The sequence below is a fragment of the Centropristis striata genome, chromosome 16 (genome assembly GCF_030273125.1).
Source record: "Centropristis striata isolate RG_2023a ecotype Rhode Island chromosome 16, C.striata_1.0, whole genome shotgun sequence".
NCBI classification, from domain to species: Eukaryota; Metazoa; Chordata; class Actinopteri; order Perciformes; family Serranidae; genus Centropristis; species Centropristis striata.
Window position 1 is genome coordinate 18,985,064 of NC_081532.1, and position 20,993 is coordinate 19,006,056.

Consider the following 20,993-nt stretch of genomic DNA (forward strand, 5'->3'; position numbering starts at 1 on the left):
TATGGAACGGTCCCATGTTAGCCAATGAGTAAAATTCCTTCCAACCTGTTAGTCTGATCTAGACTGGCCAATAGGCCTGTGTCTTACATCTTTCAGTGTAGTTCCCGCCCACGAGATTCAGCAAAACAGCAAACAAACAAAAGGTTTTTGATCCATAACAATACATTTTTAATCACACATTTATTTTACCTGCAATAAAACATTTTTGTGCTTGCAATGTTGATCGTTTTGCATAATAGAGACACAGAAGTAACCCTTAACAAACATGCAGCTTGATATAATCAGCTGCCAGTTGTGTGCTGGAACGTGAGTGTTTGTCGTACCAGTCTGCCAGCCCGTAAAGAGGAAGTATGACGAGTTTCCAGCCTCTTTCAAATTTGAGTTCGCTGGCTGAGTTCCACAGTCTGCGCTGCACCTCGGGGCCTGTGCTGTTCTCAGCTATCCACAGAGACAGCGACCCCCTCTGGAAGCCTCCAGAACACAGCCAGAACCGCACCTGTTGGAGCAAGGTCGAATTTCAAATGAGATTAAATATGCAGCAAAAGTGAGCATAAATCAACAGTGTTGACTTACATGCTGAGAAATAAAGTCAGTCTATGAATCACCACGGAAACTTTAACTTCCTTTGAATATTTTTTGAATTGAAGGAAACCAGCCACGTGTGTTATCAGTCAAGGAAAGGATGCATTTAAAATTGCGTTGAGCTCAATCAGCAACAGCCATCTGTTCTCTTCTAATTATTCTAAGATTAATAGAATTCAACCTGGATCATGATTTGGGTTATTTAGCTATCTCCGCTGCTCCTGCATGCTTCAGCACAAATCAATCTCATTTTGCTGTTTCCAGAAGGGATGTGGTGGGTGTAAACCTGCTTCAAATTAAACAACACGCAGGCCATAGCAGGAATTAAATAGTAAAAGGAAGTCTGCATTTAAAGCTTTCTAACAAGCACGGGATGTGACCATGTCCCTCTGCAGCATTTTAGTGGAGCCAAGAACATAATTCTTGCTTCACTGTTTAAGTGGAACAGATGCTGGCTTAAGCCTGATGAAAAAGTACACGTGGAGACGACACTACCCAGACAACTGAATTTCCTGTCGAGTGCTTGCATTGTGCTTGCTGACAGCAGGTTATGGTTCTTATCATCAACCGCTAGACCACATGGCGACCGTTTAAACATCAAGATTACAGGCGCTGCACAGTGCACACTGGGCACGACATGAAAGTGAACACGGTCTGTAGCTAATACCCAAAACTAATATCCTCAACATAGTTGTCCAAGAGCGGACAGGCTAGATTGCACAGCCCCGGTTCAGTGTAGAGAGAAGGATTTAGAGTGTTAATCTGGAATCATGGCTAATCTTTGGCTGTGTTCCAAGAAGCTGGAAGGCAAGGTCTGCGATGGTGCAGCACTGCCTCCACTGCTGTCCACAAATATCACACAGCTCTAATTCACACCTGAGAAGCGGCAAACTTCTCCTCCTGCATTTTCTGGTTTTCATCTGTCTTCCCTGCGGCCAGCTCCTTTGCGTGTTCCTTTTGTCGAGACAAACGTTATTCCCCTCAGTCTGCCTTATTATCTTGTTTTCTGACCTCCCGCTCTTTCCATCCCCTCCCACCTCCACCCCACACTTCTGTGTCTGCTTCTCTCACCTCCGAGCGATCCCCGCCTTGACTCTGAATGTGCACAGTGCACATGCAGAGGGGCCAAAGGTCGCCCTGCTGAGCAAAATTAAAATAACTAACATGGCTCTAAATGCTAGATGCAACAGCATCAATCAAGACTTCAAGTACACAAGTGCCCCTGGAGACCTGCTCTGTTAGATTCACGAGCTAAATAATGCATGGCTTTTAATATTTTCACAACTATGTCAGCAGATAGGATGTGTGATTGACGAGGTCAGCCTCTCTGTCTGTTAGGGTCTCTCAGGAAATGCAGATGGCACAGTGTTAACCTGCTGTCTCGGAACATTACCGTTTGATTTTTTAACTGTTTCTGAGAGCAGTTAAATTATTCAGTAAGTAATTCGTTAAAATTTCTACTGCAACAACAACAACAACAACAACCATATAAATGGTTACTGGGAAAAGAAACTGTTGAAAAATGCAACTAAACAGCACTTTATCCAAATTATAATATTTTTTACACTTATTATTTTACTATAATATGACCCTTAATATCAACACATAGCCTGTGGTACATTTCACATGCAATAATGATCTTCTGCTTTTAATATTAGCTGTTGTATGAAGGGATGTGTGTATTTCCTGGTGACAAGTGGACCACAAAGAGAAATCTAAAGCTCAGCAGGCCTGGTGGTGTCAAAGACAGTTGTTTGGGGGACAGATTTAGCCACTAATTAATTGGACACACATACACAGAGGTATTTACAGTTTTATGGAGTAAATATTTATGCTATAACATTCGTAGTTTAAGAGGTGTGCAGCTGACTGTAGTAAGAATGACAATAGGCATTTAAAGAGCTTGGAGGATGTTGGAGTGAAAGGAATTAATTAAACAGTGTATCTGGCTGCTATGTCAGCTGAGGGTCAGCCCTATGTTACGTCAGCTTCTATGAATTTATTTCCCATCTAAATAAGGCACTGTGTTTTCTAAGTATCAGCCCTTTCATAACAGGGTGAAGGGTTACATCTATATCCATGGAAGTCTAAACAGCTCTCCCTTGGCCTGTGTTGTAATCTGGCACTAAAAACATCCAACAACAGCATAACAGAGCAAGTAAAGAAACAAAAGGACAGACAGGGGTGAAAACATTATCTCATTGGAGGAGGTACTGATATGAGGGAGTTTAGGAAGTTTAGGGAACATAAGGCTAAGGAAACATAGGGCTAAAGGGAGCATAGGGCTAAGGAAACATAGGGCTAAAGGGTACATAGGGCTAAGGGGACATAGGGCTAAAGGAACATAGGGCTAAGAGGACATAGGGCTAAGGGAACATAGGGCTAAGGGAACATAGGGCTAAGGGAACATAAGGCTAAGGGGACATAGGGCTAAAGGAACATAGGGCTAAGGAGACATAGGCCTAAAGGAGCATAGGGCTAAGGAGACATAGGGTTGAGGAAACAAATGCTTGAGGGAACATAGGGCTGAAGGAACATAGGACTGAGGGAACATAGGGCTGAAGGAACATAGGGCTAAGGGAACATAGGGCTAAGGGAACATAGGGCTAAGGGAACATAGGGCTAAGGGAACATAGGGCTAAAGGAACATAGGGCTAAGGGGACATAGAGCTAAGGGAACATAGGGCTAAGGGAACATAGGGCTAAGGGGACATAGGGCTAAGGGAACATAGGGCTAAGGGGACATAGGGCTAAAGGAACATAGGGCTAAGGGGACATAGGGCTAAAGGAACATAGGGCTAAGGAGACATTGGGTTGAGGAAACAAATGCTTGAGGGAACATAGGGATGATGGAACATAGTTTTAGGGGAACATAGGGCTGAAGGAACATAGAGCTAAGAGGACATAGGGTTGAGGAAACAAATGCTTGAGGGAATATAGGGATAAGGGAACACAGGGCTGTGTAAACATGTGCCAACTTTTGCAATGTAACCAGTTGGACACACCCTGATTGTACCTTAATGCACTTTAAAGCATGCCTTATAGATTGTCTAAATAGGGCCATCTGTGTTTTTTTCCAAAGGCTAAAGCATGTCATCAGCAAACAATATCATAATTTAGTGTGACCAATCAGATAAATGACTGTTCAAGACTGGTACATTCACTGTGATTCGCTGTGAGTACATAGAGGGCAAAATTCTGTGGAAAAAACTCCCTTTACTCCCAATATTTTGCTCACCGTGCATCGAGAGTTTCTCAGAGGAGGAGGGAAGAGAGGGCTCCTTAGCACTGCTGAGCCACGCTGCCCTTTGGACTGGCCTCCTTCCACACTGAATGTAGCACCTTAAACACAAACACACAGATTAATCATAGCAGAAGAAGAAATTGAACTAATCACACACTAACAAATTTAGTAATAAAGTCTGACATGTAATTGTAGCCAAGGTGAGCCGTTGGTATAACCTAACTTAGAATTTACTATTATTCAATTTAATTTGAAAAACAACCATTTTTCGAAATCCTCAAAAAATAACAATATAAAGCTAAAATAACATACCTATTTTATTTATACATCTAATTAAAAGTGCACAACAGAACATACAAACAGAACATGTTTTACTCTTAGTGCATACATAGGTTAAATAAATGCACTATTTCAAATAATGTACAATAAAAAATATAACATGAAAAATACTGAATATTTAAAATAAAAACAACATAAATGAAAAATATAGTAAAAATATAAAATAAAAAGAACAATAGGCCTATCCTGGTACTTGATTAGACTTATAAATAGTTTATGGGGAAAAAAAACCAATGTGTGCAAATAAGTCATAACTGATAAAAGTCTTCCTATAAAATAAACACAGGTTAATACAAACTTTACATTAATAAATTATATATCCATTTAATATAATATATTATATATCCATTTAAAAAGACCCAACATAATCAGGATCATTAATGTAAATGATAAAACCAAAGACTTTTATCAAAAAATAACCTCAGAGAAAATAAAACTAAATAAGATCACCAAATATTGTATACAATTACAATGCTCCATTTATAGTTCCCTCACTCTACCTCTGAGACTTCTGCAAATAGTTGAGAACAAAAACAAGCCTCAGCAAACCAAGACTTATACTCTCATCAAGAGACACTCTCGAGTCACTGCACTGACAATGAACTGAGGATGTAGGACTCAGAGTCTACATGCTGCAGCTTTTACACCCAGTGGGATTCTTTCTGTAGCAGCGCACTGAGCTCTGAACAAGACAACATGTTGGTGTCTGACACATCAGAGGTTTTGGTTTCCACATTCAGAAACTGTTAAGACTCAAATATTCAAGATCATAGTTTAAAATCTGCCCCTTTGAAGTCTGTTTTAATGAGGCATTAACACAACTGTAAACAAACTTAGCAGAGCATGAAAATGTCATCGTTTGATCAGAACTAGAGCCTGACCGATATACTGGTTGGCCCATATTATCGACTGATATTGACAGATATATCCGTATCTATGGTTATCAGTGTATATACTTTCTGTAATGCACCGGTATGAAAAACAAGAATGCTGGGTTGATTTAGAAATGGTGCCTTATAGATATTTATTCATTCTTATTTATTATTTATTTAAATGGTCAGCAACTGACTGATACTGAAGTTATGATTTCTATTTAAACACATATTTTAGTTTATTATTTATTTAAATGGTCAGTAACTGACTGATACTGAACATACAGTACTGATGATTATTTTGATATTTATTTTAAATTTAAAATACATTAAATGGTCAGCAATTGACTGATACTGAACATATACTGATATTAAATTATTGTATATATTAATTAATATATATATATATATATATATATATATATATATATATTTAAATAAAGGCATTTGTTTAAGAAAGCAGACTTCTGGGTGCCTTTACAGTGCACATATCAGTATAAAATCAGTTTAACCCCCCCCCCCCCCCCCCCCCCCCCAAAAAAAAAAAAAAAAAAAATGTACACTATATTTACTGTCATATTGACACATTTTCCCACTATAATATTGGCACCAGTCTCAAAAGTCCCATATCAGTCAGGCTCTAATCAGAACAGTGATGATAACGGAGTCGCATGAGACACCTGATGAGGGGCAGCTCTGTCTCGTAGCCTTGGCTGGCGACTGGAGTCTTCTCCAGGAGACACTGCGGCCCGTTATTGACTGCCAACTGCACTCGCCCTCTTCAAACGAGCAGTAGCTGCCATTGAGGAAGTGGCCTGGAGAGAGACAGGAGAGAGAATATATCAGGGGAGGAGAGGAGAAGATGATAAGGAGGGGTGGGGAGAGAGAGGGGTGGGACACGTAATGAGCGGACAGGCCCGGCAGGTGGGTAAAAGAAGAGAGAATGGAGTGAACACTGACAGGAAAATCTGCCAAGGAGAAAAAGGACAGGGGCGGGGTGGGGACTGGGGATCAAGGAGATGAGCGACAGTGAAGGCGAGGAGGTTGAGAGGAAAGAGGCATGTGGGGGGTGCAGACTAATGGCTCACAGGACTCAATGTGTTGGTGGAAATTAGGGCTGAGGTGCAGAGGGAGGTGGGGAGGAGGACTCTCAGAGTGACTCTAGAAACAGAAGCAGAAAATGGAAAAGGCCTGAAGTGTCCTGAGGGGGAGATGGGAAAGAGTAGAGGAAGAAGGAAGAGGTCTGAGGGGAAATGAAAAAGCTGAGGTGGTGACATGATGTGTTTTGGGGGTGGCAATCAACTTGAAATCACTTCACAGAATGGCATAAGCCTCGGAAGCATTTCCAGCACTGACTGCAATTTACAAAGTTAGTCTGTGGAGCTGCAGTACAGTGAAAAGGGTTAATTGGATTGTGCAGTGCATAAAATTCAAGTTTGTGTAAAAGAGACAGACATGTCTGTAGGCTGTGTCTTCACTCCACTCCACTGTCTTCGTAAAGAAGTGCACACCACTTGATTTGCAAACAAGGTCTCTTCTTTTATATTCAGTCAAGTAACTGAGAGAGAAAAAAAACAAACTTAGGCAAATATTGATGGACCCACTGAATTTGTCACTTTCCGGACTATTTTCCTGTCTATCTTCAGTTTCAGATAACAGAGCTGTGTATATATGTATATTTAGGACTCTATATTGGTTTGTATTTTTAAATTATATAATTTATTTATATAGCTGGACACCAGCTATATAAATAAACCATATAGCATGGATTATTTAAAGCAACATTATGGAACCGTTTCACCTATACCTACCCATGTTGATGATTCTGACTTGTAATATAGAAAATGATGCCTCTGTCATTCCTACTCTGTACCCCATACACCTTTTTCCTGCACTATTACATGTAACTTTGGTGGACGGATATGATCTTGCAGGAAAAGTGGCTCTATGGCACTATCATAGAAAATTGGTTTTGGTGAATCTGGGTCATATCTTTTGGAGAAAATAAATGCTTTCTAGTTTCCCTCCCATGTCCTCTGATTGCTCTAGCTCGACTCTCTGTGATTTTTTTCTGATGAACAGAATTTTTTACTTGTTGCTAAGTAAAGCTACCTAATAGGTGCTTTGTTGTTTGCTGCTGCTAGTCCTTCAAGCTGTCGGAGCTAGTATGGCGCCCACACTGCCTCTAACTACACTCCCTGACGATATATTGTCTATTTTTGAGGAAAATATTAGGGATGATCAGACAAAACCACCACATCACCTAGCGGGACAAGACGACAATGAAAAAGTGAATTTCATTATACACATAAACCTAAGCTACACAGTAAAATCAGCATACCCAAATTAACACTGTAAGAGTTGATCTTAACACTTTTAAAGTGTCTATATGGGTCCACATGGGTGTTACATATGGGTGTTAATTTAACACTTTTTCGAGTGTTGGGTTAGTGTAAATTTGACTCTTTTTGGTGTTAAATTTTAACTCCAAAAAGAGTTTTACACTCAGTTTTCACAACAACTATTTATCGACTGAGAGTTAATTATAATGGATTAACTCTATCCAGAGTATAATTAACTCTACTAGTGTATGTCTAGTTTAACACCAAGAATTCAACTCTTCAATTTGCTGTGTATGTTTACATATGATGGTGTGTAAATGAGAAATAAGCAAAAAAAAAGTGTGGGAATTGATCCATTTGATCATCTCAGTGTCAATGTAACATTAAAAACTTTGACCATCAAACTGCACCCACCAGAAATATCTTATTTTTATTCATTACAATACAAAATGAGAAAGTTCTCACTTGAAATTTTTTTAGGACAACAATATGGTCTCAATTGCTAGTAAAAAATCTTCTTCAAGACAATGTGATGTTAATAGTGTAAATAATGGCACCATTTAGAAGAAAATAGAAGATAAAGAATCGTATGATTTGGGACATGGCTACCTTTGATTGACAGGTCACTACACTAACAAGGCGAGCCATTATCAGAAGAGAAGCAGAACAATGCGTATCCATGGCACTATGTCAATAAAGTTATAGATATATATATATAAAAGAAAAAAGGACGTTACCGGTTTGATCTCATAACTGTGACCCTTTCACTGTATTTTCAGTTAATGACAGTTTATTTGAACGTTTTGTTCTTAAAAAATGTCTTGTTCAGCGTTTGGTTGGACTAATAGACACTCCATTTCATTTTTCTTAGGTAAGTAACGTACATTTTGTTTTCGTTTTTTGCAAGCCAAAATGAACATCCCAGTTAATGCTAACATGAATTAGCAGCAGCTTCTCTCAGTCAGGTTGCCGTTGTAGAGAGGCACGTAGTCAGTGATCAGATCCCTCTCGCTCCTCCACAGTCCAAATATGATCTGCTCCCCAAAGATGACGACACAAGATGGCGACGAGTGTAACGCTGAATTCGATGCCTCAAATGGGCAGTCCACAAACTAATGGGTGATGTCACGGTCACTACGTCCATTATTTATACAGTCTATGGTCTGACAACATTTGATAAAGTATCCCTATAGAGATAAACCGTTTAGTTTGAGAGTAAAATCCCTTTTGTTTTAACAGAAACAGCAGCTTTTTTAGAAACAGCGCTCACCAAATCCACCAAACTCCATTAACAAAAAAGTAAATTTACTTTCTTATACTTCACACTTCATTCAAAGTGGACAGACTTTGGACTTAAATGAGAAACAAATGTATCTTTTTTTACCCTGATTTCCAAGAGTGATGACATATACGTACATTGTTAAATTATGACTTTAGGTGTTGCTGAATGGTTAAAATTGGTCAGACTTCGGACTTAATAAAAATAAGACTTTGAGACTTTCAAAGTTTTCACCTTAAGTTTTCTTTATGTTCCTTTTATCCCAAACTACTGTCTGTGGGTGCCCATTACCTATGAGAATATCTAAGTGCCCTGATAACAGTGTGCTTTTTGGAAATGGCATCATCCAGATAATGGAAGTGAAACTGGCCTTAGCAGAGATCATACAATTCTTAAGGTATTTTTAAGGGGCCAAAAAGCAAGAAAAATGCTTCCATTATCAGTGACACTAGTTTTTAAATGTTTTGTTTATTATACTAAGGGCTTTTAAGAGTTTTCACAGACCCAAGATTGTGAAACTAACACCATTGGATTCTTATTTTAAAGAAATAGCAAGAAAAACATGTTTTTCTGAAGCAAATACAAGCTAATGTGAACATTTTGGGTAATAAGTAAATTTCATGTTCTTCTGTGTCTTATGATATTATGAGTCATTCTCCTTGTTACATAAACCAGTTAGTGGCACTTAGATGTTCTTCATGCAAAGCACAGAGATTCAAAGTCAAATCATAAGACAGCTGCTCATGACATGAATAAAGAAGTCTGTGATGATGTCACTTCAGACACATTAGCATATGTCACTTAGTCACTTTTGCTACCAGAGCTGATCATTCATCAACTTGCCATCTATCTGGTTTTGCCACTTTCAAATGGATTCAACCTGAAACACTTTATTTAATGAGGTGTGAATAAGGATGACATAACAGTGCCATTACTTTTTTATGAAAACTGACATGAACATTACTCAATATTCATTAATGTTGAGTAGAGTCATTCAGTTAATAATATCACTTCAATCCGACTCTATGTGTCTGTCATGAAAACTTGACATGAGCACACAGCCTAAAAAACACATCATGGCAGGATACATGTAATAACATGTATATGGCATTTCATGAATCATTTTCTTTGCCTTGTGAAAAGTGTCAAATAAAAGTAAAGTATTCTTCTTCTTCTGTCTAGAGAAAAATACTCTTTCCAATCAGGTTCACTGAAGGGCTGTCTGTTTGTATAGACTTTAAAAGAAGTGGATGTAGCCTCTGAGTGGAAAAACAGAAGCCAATACGGAAGTGCCTTTAACCTGTATTCTCTTTAATGACCAGGAGGGGGCGACTCCACTGGTGGCAAAAACAAGTCAGATTGGATATAAATCAACAAGACCCAACTCATACATAGGTTACTTGTTGTACCCTCTAATATGACCCACAGGAGCATTTTTTAACATTAGCCACGCTAGCAGCAGGAGGTCAGGACGACTTGATACCTAAACATAACAGTCGAAGTCAAACATGTGGTTTAACGTTGACAAAGGACTTTACATAGTTAGTTTAACTTTATGTAACTTTGTAACTCAAATATGTACCTTATGTAAATAATCTAAATCAATGCAGACTTTTAACACTGGAACAGCAGTCTCCTGTTTCAAAGTCCTTACCTGACTTCCTCTTTTGCTCCTGTCATAATTCCTACCGCCACTAGAGGTCACCACCTAATAATAAACGTAAATATGGGTTGTAATAAGCTGGCACAAACGACCTATGATGTCATTCTCTGGAGTTGCAGTTGCAGAGAAAATGACCTTACTTTTCACTTAGTTTATTACCTCAGTAAACATTTTCCTAATGAGTTTATGATCTCAATTGCTAGTTTTATGTTTTCTTCAATTCAGTATGATGCTCATTTTGTAAATTATGGTCCCATTCAAAAGTTAAATAGACGATACAGTAGGGTATGCTTTAGGACGGGGCTAACTTGTGATTGACAATTAACTACCATGGCAGTCTGAATCTTATCAATGCATATTTATGGAAATGTGTACATTTAAAGGGCCACTAAATTGACTTATGGAGGCTAACCTTATTCGCAGTGACTGCGTAGGCTGGAACCAGGTGTAGTTAGGTTGCTGGTTTAAGTGGGCGTGCATAGTGTCCCGTGTCCAATATGGGAACTCCAAAAAACCATGATGGAGACAGCTAAAATGCCAAACTCAAGCCTAAAACACGGTAGTCTACTGATGTCGCAGTGGCTACGTCCACTTCTCTAATACACTTTATAGGTCTATGTTATCAATCAAAGATAGGCTTGGTAGTTAACATGAGCAGTAATAGCTACCATAGATAGAAAAAAAACAAGATAACAGTACTGGTCTCACTTTGTGGTGATCTTTGTGGGGAGCACTGATCTGTTTTACTGATGGCCTGCCAAGAAAAACAAAAGAGTCTTGCAAATTACTACTTTAAATTTCTGCATCCGTCCACCTTTGATGAAAGCAGCATTTCTATGTAGTTGCAGGAAAACCGTAGTGTTGGAAAGCAGCGGGATGTCTGCAGAATTTAGACCAACTAAGATCAACCGGAGGAAGCTGTGCCTTCCAAAGAGGAGGATGTGTTTGTGCATAATGATGCTGGGGTAGGATGGTGAAGGAGATCCACTGGGACTTGATTTTCCTTATATGTCAGGAATCTTTGTGATTGACACAAGCTAAGTTTGTTCCTCCTGCCTCTCGCTGCTTTTTTCCTGTTAATGAGCCTTGGCACATCTTATGAAGGATTTAAATAGATCAAATCAGATGAAGATAACTCGTGGATGGATCATAGAGAATAGGGTATCAGAGCCGGAACACTTTGTGATTTGGGTAGCGGGGGGTAATTGTGGCGGAGAGGAAAATGGAATAAATACAGAGCCCAAGGTAGACTCTGGGTGACAGCAAGAAAAAGGAGACACGTATGTGAGGATTATAATGGACTGATGAATGGATTGTCGGTCCTTGTCCTTCATCAAAAGGAATAAAGGTCATTACTAATTCAAGAATAGATTGTGAGACATAAAGAGATTCGAAGCAAATGACAGTTAGCCATCGAGCATCTGCCTACTCTCAGTATTATGAGGGCACACAGCAGGAAAGGCAAATGGAGACGTAGAGAAAAGAGGCGTCAGATCTTAAACATTTCCCAGCCAACTCAGAGCAATAAGCCTTATCCTGCAAGACCCATCAGTCTGTGTCAGGTATTATACAAGCAGCAACCTTGTATGAGTTTGAAAAGTGAAACCAATGCAAAAAGTGCCTTGAATCAGCATTCTCTCTAATGGCCAGTAGTGGACAACTCCACTGGTTGCAAAAGAAGTCTGATTTTATGATTTGCACTAGAGTAAAAACATTAAGAGAAAAAAGCAGGGTTTGCTCGAGGGCAGGTCTATCTTTTGATTGACGAGTTACAACTGTGGTACACTGTTTTCATCTTTTAACTTTGTGTGTTTTCAATTCATCAAAGTTTCATTTTGGTCGCTTAAATATGTTTTGTTCAGTGTTTGGTTGGACTTAGTGACGTCCAAATTAAGCTTCATGAACCATTATTAGTATTTGTTGACCTCAAGCACTCTTGAGAAAAAGAAAAAGGCTCAAGGAATAGCAATTCAGTGTGCTTTTAACCCTTTGCTGAACAGAAAGCACCATCTAGTAGGCTTGGAAATTGGTTCATGAAGCCTTATTTGGCCATCACTAGCCAGACTAAGACACTCTAAGGAGACGGCTATTGATTTTTAATAACAGATGCCCATTGCTAAAGCCACGCCATTCCATCTCCTGGTTGCAAAAAACCCAAGATGGCAACGGCTAAAATGATATACTCAAGTCTACAAACTAATGGGTGACGTCAGGGTTGCTCACCCGTTATTTTTATACAGTTAATGATATTATATGAGTCTTTCCCTCCTCTGTTTATGACTGAAATACATATACAATTACCATTGTTATTATGGTTGTCATTTAGAAATATTCAAATGTTCATAATATAAAATCCATTCCTGAAGATAGTGGAAGAATTAATTGCAAGCTGGCTTTGAGTTTTACTGATTGTTATTTATGCTCAAACTCACAATTCTGACTTCTACAATCAAAATTTTACACCCACCCACCCACACACACACACACACACACACACACACATACACACACACACACACAAGCACACATTTGTTACATTCAAATGGGGATTATACCCTTGGGTTAGCCTCTCAGGCCAATTAGCAGTGATAAGTCCTCCTTCAGAAGGAGGAGAGTTTGTGCCTGGCTGGCATTTTCACCCTCTCCTTACCCTCTTATCTCTCAGCTCCCATAGTTAGCAAACCTATAAGCACAAGGGAGCAGCCATCATTTTAATAAGCACCACATGGGAGGCTGACCTGCACTGTGGGCAGGAGCAAATTAATTCTAGTCAGTTTAATATGGGTGAAAAACTCTGGAATCAAACTACAACGAGTTTTGAACTGTGGATGTACTGTATTAATCGTGAAGACAATGAGAAAATGCATGCACTAAAAAAAGACCCTCGCCACTCACACAGACAGACAGACACAAAAACAGCGGGGCCTGGGGGACTTCACTTGTGAATAAGATGTCAGCATACTTGGCTAGTGTTCCTCCTAGGCCTCGAGAAAAGCAGAAAACAAATGTGCAAAGAGATAGAAATAACAACCATGGAATATGTCAAGGGTGAGAAATGCTAGCCAAGCATAGATATGCTGCCTTTTTTTCTGCCTCCCCCCCTTGCCTCTCTGTTAGGAAAGCTCATGCAGACGCTCAGTTGTTGCTCTATTGGGCAGGATGCAACGGCTTCATTAAAGACGACTCACTGACCAACTGCACATTGTTTTGATCCAGAAATACATGCAGAAAGGACAGTCAACACGTGAGGCATTCTCTTGAACATTCCCATCAACAGCTGTGTATCACCGTGTACTCACGACATAAGTCGCCTTCGTCATCACCGAGTGGACAGTCTGGAGTGAAGTCACACAGTTTGTCCATTGGTATCCCGGGTCCCTGGTGACAGTGGTACTGGCCCTCCAGTGTGACGTTAGGGCCGGGTGAGGACGCTGAAAAAAGAAAGACAAAGAAAACTTGTCACATGAAACGCCTCCTCACACAGCCATTGTTAGGGTATCTCTTGCAAACCAAAATGTGAAGTCACAGCATAGAAAATGTGGTTGTTGGGAAATTAAACAATAAAAAAAAAAACTACTTTTACAGTAGAATAATAGCTCCAGATTACGTCCCAGGTTAACTTATTGAGCATCACTGCTAGATTTACTGCATATATTTGACACAAAGCACAAATCAGTAGCTCGGGGAAATATTACTTTCTACTACTGTAGAAAATATACAGTTGCTACATAAAAGTACATCAGTCAGTGACAAAGGCTAATATAACCCCTGACTGTAAACCCTGTATGACATCCACAGACTGCCTGCACCATCATAAATAACTTGGCCCAGGCTGCATTAGCATCTGGCTTTGAATACGGTACATATCCATCAGACAAGGAACACAAGCAGCAAAAACAATGACCTAGATACTGTAGCAGGTAGCACAAGGGGAGGGAGCAAACACACACACACAGACACTTCACACAGACACAATTGATATCACCGGCTTCAACAACTCAACTGTAACCTGGGACATTTGCATATCTATGCAAATCAGAGCGGTGATATCTCCAGGTTGTGGATAGTGACTGCTCACCTCCACCTTAATCATCAGAAGCTGATCACAGTGAAGGGAACAAGCAAAGTGGAAAAAACTATCTGCTGATGGGGATCTCGTTTTTCTCTGTCTCTCATACGAAAAAAAAAACCCAGAAGTGATTCTTATCACAAGTGACTGGCTCTGCGTACTGTAGTTTGCCCTTGATCTGTATTATGTAGATTTGTTCTCTCGTCAGACGAACTTGAAGTCAGAAGTGTGATAACGTAGGAGACTGTGACAAGACAGGGTAGAGCAAATGCTGTTAGCCGAGCTGCTACACTAATTTTAACACAAAGTTTGTAATGAATTCAGTCTTTGTCTCTTAGTTTGCAGTATGGCCTCCACCAAGGTGCTCATGTTTCTGGCCTGGTTTGTGTGTTTGTCTATTGTTCTGTCTACAAGCAGGATTACGGAAAAACTACTGGCCCAATTTTCATAAAAACCTTTTGGAAGGATGTAGCACAGGCCAAGGAACAAGCCACTAAATTAAAATTAAAGGATCTGAATCACGGGGTTGATACACAAATTATTTTTCACTTTTTACATTTCAAGATGGGGCAGAGAGGACTACATTGGGACTGGGATCCCGTGGGAGGACACAAAATATCGGTGGAGCAGGTGGTTTTATCTTTGGTGCTGTTGGGAGCCATGGATGTATAAACAGCCAGCCAATAAATAAACTACAGGGATTGCTTGGATTTAGCTAGAGATAACCAGAAGAATGAAGTCAACAACTGAAGTTGAAAAGAAGATTAAAGCAGGTCATCAACCACTCTGTACGGTGCTGCTCTGTTTATACCAATCGGCCAACTAAAGAAAGGACTCCTGGGCTGACATTATTACAATACATTATAGATGTTTATCAGTCCCCATAAGTATGTGAAAGTAGGGTCCTCCTCCACCCTCTAGTAGATCCAGATGGTTGTTATCAGCCCATTCAATGGCTTGTCACGGTCGCCTTGCATTTCAATTTCACTTTTGTTAGGTTGAGCTGCAAAAACTTGTGTTTAGGGTTAGAAAATAGTGCATTTGGTTTGATTTTGGTGTAAACAGCAGTTTACAAAGTGCTTTCACAGAGAGCAGTTAATCACAACAACAATGGTGCCATAAGGCTAAAAACAAGTCTTACATTAAAAGAAAAACAATAAGAGACAGAGCAGGAACAATCACAAGACATTCTTAGATACACAGAAAATAAAAGGTAAAAGGAGCAAAAAAGAAGAAGTGAAGAAGTAAAAAGGAGTGGTGAGATTGAAAGTATTACATAAAACAAGTCTATAAAATGGGTTTTAAGAAGTGATTTAAAAGAAGTTACCAACTCTGCATGCCTTATATCCTCGGGCGGACCGTTCCAAAGTCTGGCGCTCTTTTTAGTTTTGACTTTGTAACGGTAAGAAGGGCGCCACCTGAGGATCTGAGGATCTAAGGATGCGGGTCGGCTCGTATGGAGGTAATAATTCTCTTAAATAGCAGGGAGCCAGATCTAAAAGAGCTTTAAAAGTGATCAGTAAAATCTAAAAATCAACCCTAAAAAACAGGGAGCCAGTGCAAAGAAGCTAAAATCGGGGTGATTTGATGTCGTCTGTTAAAACCAGTAAGAAGCAGAGCTGCTCAACAAAACTAACCTTTGGGCTAAATACCTTACATTACTTATAGGACTCTGACACTGACCCTGTATTAATTACTACAACCACTAAAGGCCATACCTAACAATACACGTTAATATAACAGCCCACTGAATGGACCGACAACGAAATGCTCAACCTGCTAGTAGATGGAGGAGGCTTCTAGTCGCCCATGTTCTTGGGGTTGATAGTCTTTGATAAACGCCTATTCAATGGTGTGATATCGTCCAAATCGGGTGATCGGCAGGGCCTTCGTGGAGGTCTTTTATGTGACATGCTGATACAACTTCAGTATTACTTTTCTCAAGCTGAGACTTATGTTTGGGTGACACACTCACATATGTGGCAGGACAAGATAAAATACAACATAAATCAAAGCAAAAACATTTATAATGCCATGTGCCAGAAAGAAAGAAACAAAACAAAAATAAAAATGTCAAACCCCATTCATCAGTGACATAACCACTGTATCCGGATTTTGTTGTGCGTCAAGCTTGCCAGGCTCTCCACACAGCAACCAAACAAAAAAAGACCAATATAACAATGTGAAGATAGAAGTCATTAAAGTTTATGTTAACTGAGCTACCGTTATGGATAAATGAAATCAGTATTTGATACAGTGTATTTATGTTGCTGCATGCCTTAGCAGGTTTGATGCTGATAAAACTTTAAATCTGCCAGTGAAAAATACATTTTACAGGCACAAATGTGTGGGTGTAATAGATGTAATTTAGTATGTCTCAGGTGAAATGAGTCAAATCAAACTACAGCAAATCAAATTAATTAGCAGCTCAAGAAATCTGTGATATAAAAAGTTTAAGCGCACTAATAAAGTCCTGGGTTTCAGTAATGACTCTGCACTAGTTACTGTCATTCTTGTGTGGTAGTTGCACAGAAATTACTGTCGAGTTATAATGCAGCAGAGGGCAGAAATTTCACAGCTATGCTTGATTCACAGCACACTTCACTCCTTTCAGTCACTGTGGCTGAGAAACCTTGAGGCCCAGTGGGGAACTGGCACAGTCAACTCAATGGATTAGATGGAGGGGGTGGCATTTTTTATTGGACAAAAACACATTAGTCAGGGGCCTCCCACAGTCCACTTTTGTGGCAGGGCCTTAATGGCTGCAGAGAGACACATTAACATGTCAGTGAATAATCCAGTTCTAATTCTTTGAAAACATATTAGCCCGAGTAAATGACTTTGATAATGAATACCCTTTTTCATCAATGCTGCTGCACACTACAAATCGCCTTTTTTTTCTTTCAACACTACAGTGCATACACTCTCACATTACAGCAGACCTGGCATTAGACGGCCCGGGGGCCACAGCCGTATGTATTCTTACCAGTAGCAGCTCAAAACCTTATCATTTAATGCCTTTTATCAAGTGATTCAATTAATGAGCAGAATTAAGTTCAGAGTATTGGTCCGGCCCTCCGCAACCTTCGCGGTATCTCATGTGGCCCCTTGGGAAAACCAAGTGCCCACCCCTGCATTACAGCCTCTTGAACATGTGTGACATTTACAGGAGTAGAAAGCAAATATTCCATTTTTATTTAAATACAGCACAGGCTTGTTTGTATATGACCAACTGTGTGGGTATAGATGCGGCCTTGCTATGTGTATTGAGTCATGCTCAGCACATGCATTATGCATCCGTTGTGCTCATTGGCTTCCTCTCTGTATAATGTTGACACCGCAAGCGGAACGATTTATCAAGAGAGAGAAAAGTTAGCTGGAACCTTTGGGCGAGGTATGTAAATTCATCGATTTATCTTAGTTTGATGACAGTGGAATAAAAAAGTATCAAATTCACGATGTCGCTGAACTTTAAGCTCTTGGAGCAGATAAGTGCAGCCAGACATGGCCGCTGCACTCCTGGCCTACCGCAGTTCTTAAATCACACTTGTCAGATTGTGAAAACAAGTGGGTCAGTGGGGGATGAATTGCCTGTGGGAGTAAGTGAGTTTTGTTATCCGTGTGCTCAGGGGTTTGGCTTTGTGAGGGGAATGATGTATGAGTGGCGAGGAGCTGGAGAGGTGACTGGAGAGGGCGCAGCAGCCACTGATAAATGACAAAATAGATAGGCAAACATGGGAATCTAGGTACTTGTTGGATACGGCTAAATGGCTAACAGCTAGTGTCTCTGTGCATGACTGAAAACACTCACCCTGTGAAAAGGATATTTTTCCTCACTGGCTTATTTCATCTAACGCAGGTTTAAGACTCACTAACAAAATGTAAGCAGCTGTGCAGAAGGTGCTCATTTAGATCAAGCTTTTGTACCTGATATACTGTTGACAACTTAAAAAGGATTATTGTTCCAGGTGTATATGAGGAATGTTCAAAGGTGTTAGAAAAGAAAACAAATCCGCCAGATAAAACACTAAAAGAAACCTTTCATGCAGCAACAAAGCAAACCTATTCAGAGATCAACAAAGACACTGTATTTCACTCACATGGAAATAAATGCTGTAGGACAAGGAGCTTTTCATAAAGTGACACATATTGTCTCAAAGACACACACAGTGTCAATTTAGACGCCGTTGTGTTTGCTTTCATAAGTGCAAATTATATTTCTGCACAATATAATGACAGCATTTTATTAAGACTGCAGCCTTTCAGCTCCCAACTACGCTTCATTCCTGAATAATATCAGCTGCATTGTTGTCTTTTTCAAGGTCCACTGGGTTATACAGGTCTATGCTGACATTGATCTTCTGTTGAGACAATGAGACAGACACACTGCTGTTTACTGTACGCCTCAGCCTTGTTGCTTTTGTCTAAATGCCAGAAGGAGGTAAAGAGAGTCAGAGCCATCCGTCACCATTTACAACGTTGAGGTTACCAGGATTGATTGGTGGCAACTTTCAGTGGCTAATTGCTAAACAATTAACGACTAACCAGATAAGACTTAATTAAAGCATGCAAATGCTATCGATATAAGTTGTAAGAGCTGCTGCTTCCACCTGTTTAACTTGTCTATCATTGTTAACAGATGCTCCCATTAGAGCTTATTTTGTATATTGGTTTCATTCTACTCGCTGACAGTATCAACAGCTATTAAAGCGCTAACAGTTCTGCTACATGACAAAGTGGAGTCATGTTTTTTTTTTTTTTAAAGTTGTTCTTTACATGTGCTTTGGGAATCTGCACACTTGAGCCCGATCTAAATATCGATAAGAGAATTTTATTGACCGATATTGGCACAGATATATCGGTATCGCCGTCAAATGTTTATCGGTGTGTGCACATATTAAACTTTTACTTTTTACAGAACATATTGCAGAAAAAGATGCCTGGGCAATCTAGAAATGGTGTCATCACATCACATCACACCACATCACTGTAAAAGAGCAGGTCATCTGATGGCAAGCAGTGTCTCATCACAGGGGACAAGACATTACCTTTCGGAACATAAAACAGCTAATTTAACAATGTATACATCCAGTGGCGGTTCTACACAGGGGCCTACAGGGGCCACTCTCCCTGTGAAGAAGCCCATGGCCCCTGTGTCAAATTAATAATGAAATGATCAATTTATAATGATGAATGATGGATCAATTCTTACCTATTTTTTCTTCAAACAATATCGCATTGTACACAAAAGGAACCCAACATGTGTACATTGTGTAGTAAAAATAAAAGCAATAAAGTTTGTGTATATTAAAGAAAAGATCATTCTGATTGTACTGCACTTTCAAAATAAAAAAAGTAATTGTGCACAAAGATGAGAAATATCATTGTTGTACAAAAATAACTGTTCTTGTTGGTAAGTCTCATTGTTTCAATCAATGTATTTGTATCTTCCAAATATACTTAAATGAGATTTTTAAATAAGATAAAATAAAGGTTTTGAATACTTAAATATAATCTTTGCAGTTTTTAAACATGCCCCTCTGATTAAACACTGGCCCCTCCTTGGCCCCCACAGTAAAACTGCTCTAGAACCGCCACCGTTACAACCCTGGTTCCAAAACTGTTGGCACATTTTCTAACATGTAGAGAAAACAGAATGTGATACTTTGCTAATTCTATTTGGCATATACTTAATTGAAAAGTTTCCATTGACAGTAGATATATTTTATGTTCAATCTATTAATAATGATATTAATATTATTAGTATTAATAATGATGTTTTGAACTCTCTAATATTGGCATCAGCCCCAAAAATCCAGTACCAGGTCGGGCTGTACAGCATATATGGACCTGATAACATGTTGTAACATTAACACATACAACAAGCACAATGTTATGGTTGAAAAGGCCTAAAATGTAGTCATAATATATTTTTTAATCTTTATTAAATGTGAATATGTAAATCACAACACAGTATATAAGGCAGGATACTCTGTCCTACAGTATATACTGTGGTTAGACACAAGAAGGTGGAAGATTTAAGACCCAGGATTAGGGACACTGCAGCTTAAATCGATGCATTGCTCGACCATCAATAGTTTTGGTCACTTGTTGTTTCATTGTCTCAACAACTGCTCCACCATCATCTACTAAAGAGAATTACAGGGGTTACAATGTTGCCCAAAGTAAGTCTGAACCAGTTTAAAAAAATGAATGGGATTTTTCCTTATCAAGCTAAATATAATATTTGCCCACAAATGGGTTTAATACAATCTTCTCTTCTTATGTCAGTTGAGCATGTTTAAAAAATGTGTTTTTCCTGAAGTTTTGTTTTTCGTCTTCCTCTTCAGAAAATCCCTTTTATCAGATTAACCAGCCAAGTTGCCCTGCTTTTTTCAACTTTCTTTCATGCAATCTGCTTACAGGTTGAAATTCAGGGAAAACAAAACAACAAAGAAAAACAGGAATAAAACGACAAAGCAAAATGTTGACTGAAAAAATAAAGAAGAAGTGTAGTCAAGTTTTATCTTGACTGTAGTGTCTTGAGATTGTATTAAAAAATAAAAATAAAATCTAACAAATCTTATTCATGAAAAACAGAAT

The 20,993-nt window shown here is 39.2% G+C and overlaps 1 protein-coding gene across 1 annotated transcript in view; it reads right to left on the bottom strand.

The window, feature by feature from the left end:
• The window catches only part of alk (ALK receptor tyrosine kinase), a 507,772-nt gene that overhangs the window by 79,951 nt on the left and 406,828 nt on the right, over window positions 1–20,993 (bottom strand). Inside the window, exons 6-9 of the mRNA XM_059352649.1 lie at window positions 13,621–13,752; window positions 5,718–5,852; window positions 3,821–3,924; window positions 324–496 (exon numbers count right to left, since the gene is read on the bottom strand). Of these exons, the coding sequence (XP_059208632.1) occupies window positions 324–496; window positions 3,821–3,924; window positions 5,718–5,852; window positions 13,621–13,752 (544 nt within the window). The remainder of the gene's footprint in view (window positions 1–323; window positions 497–3,820; window positions 3,925–5,717; window positions 5,853–13,620; window positions 13,753–20,993) is intronic.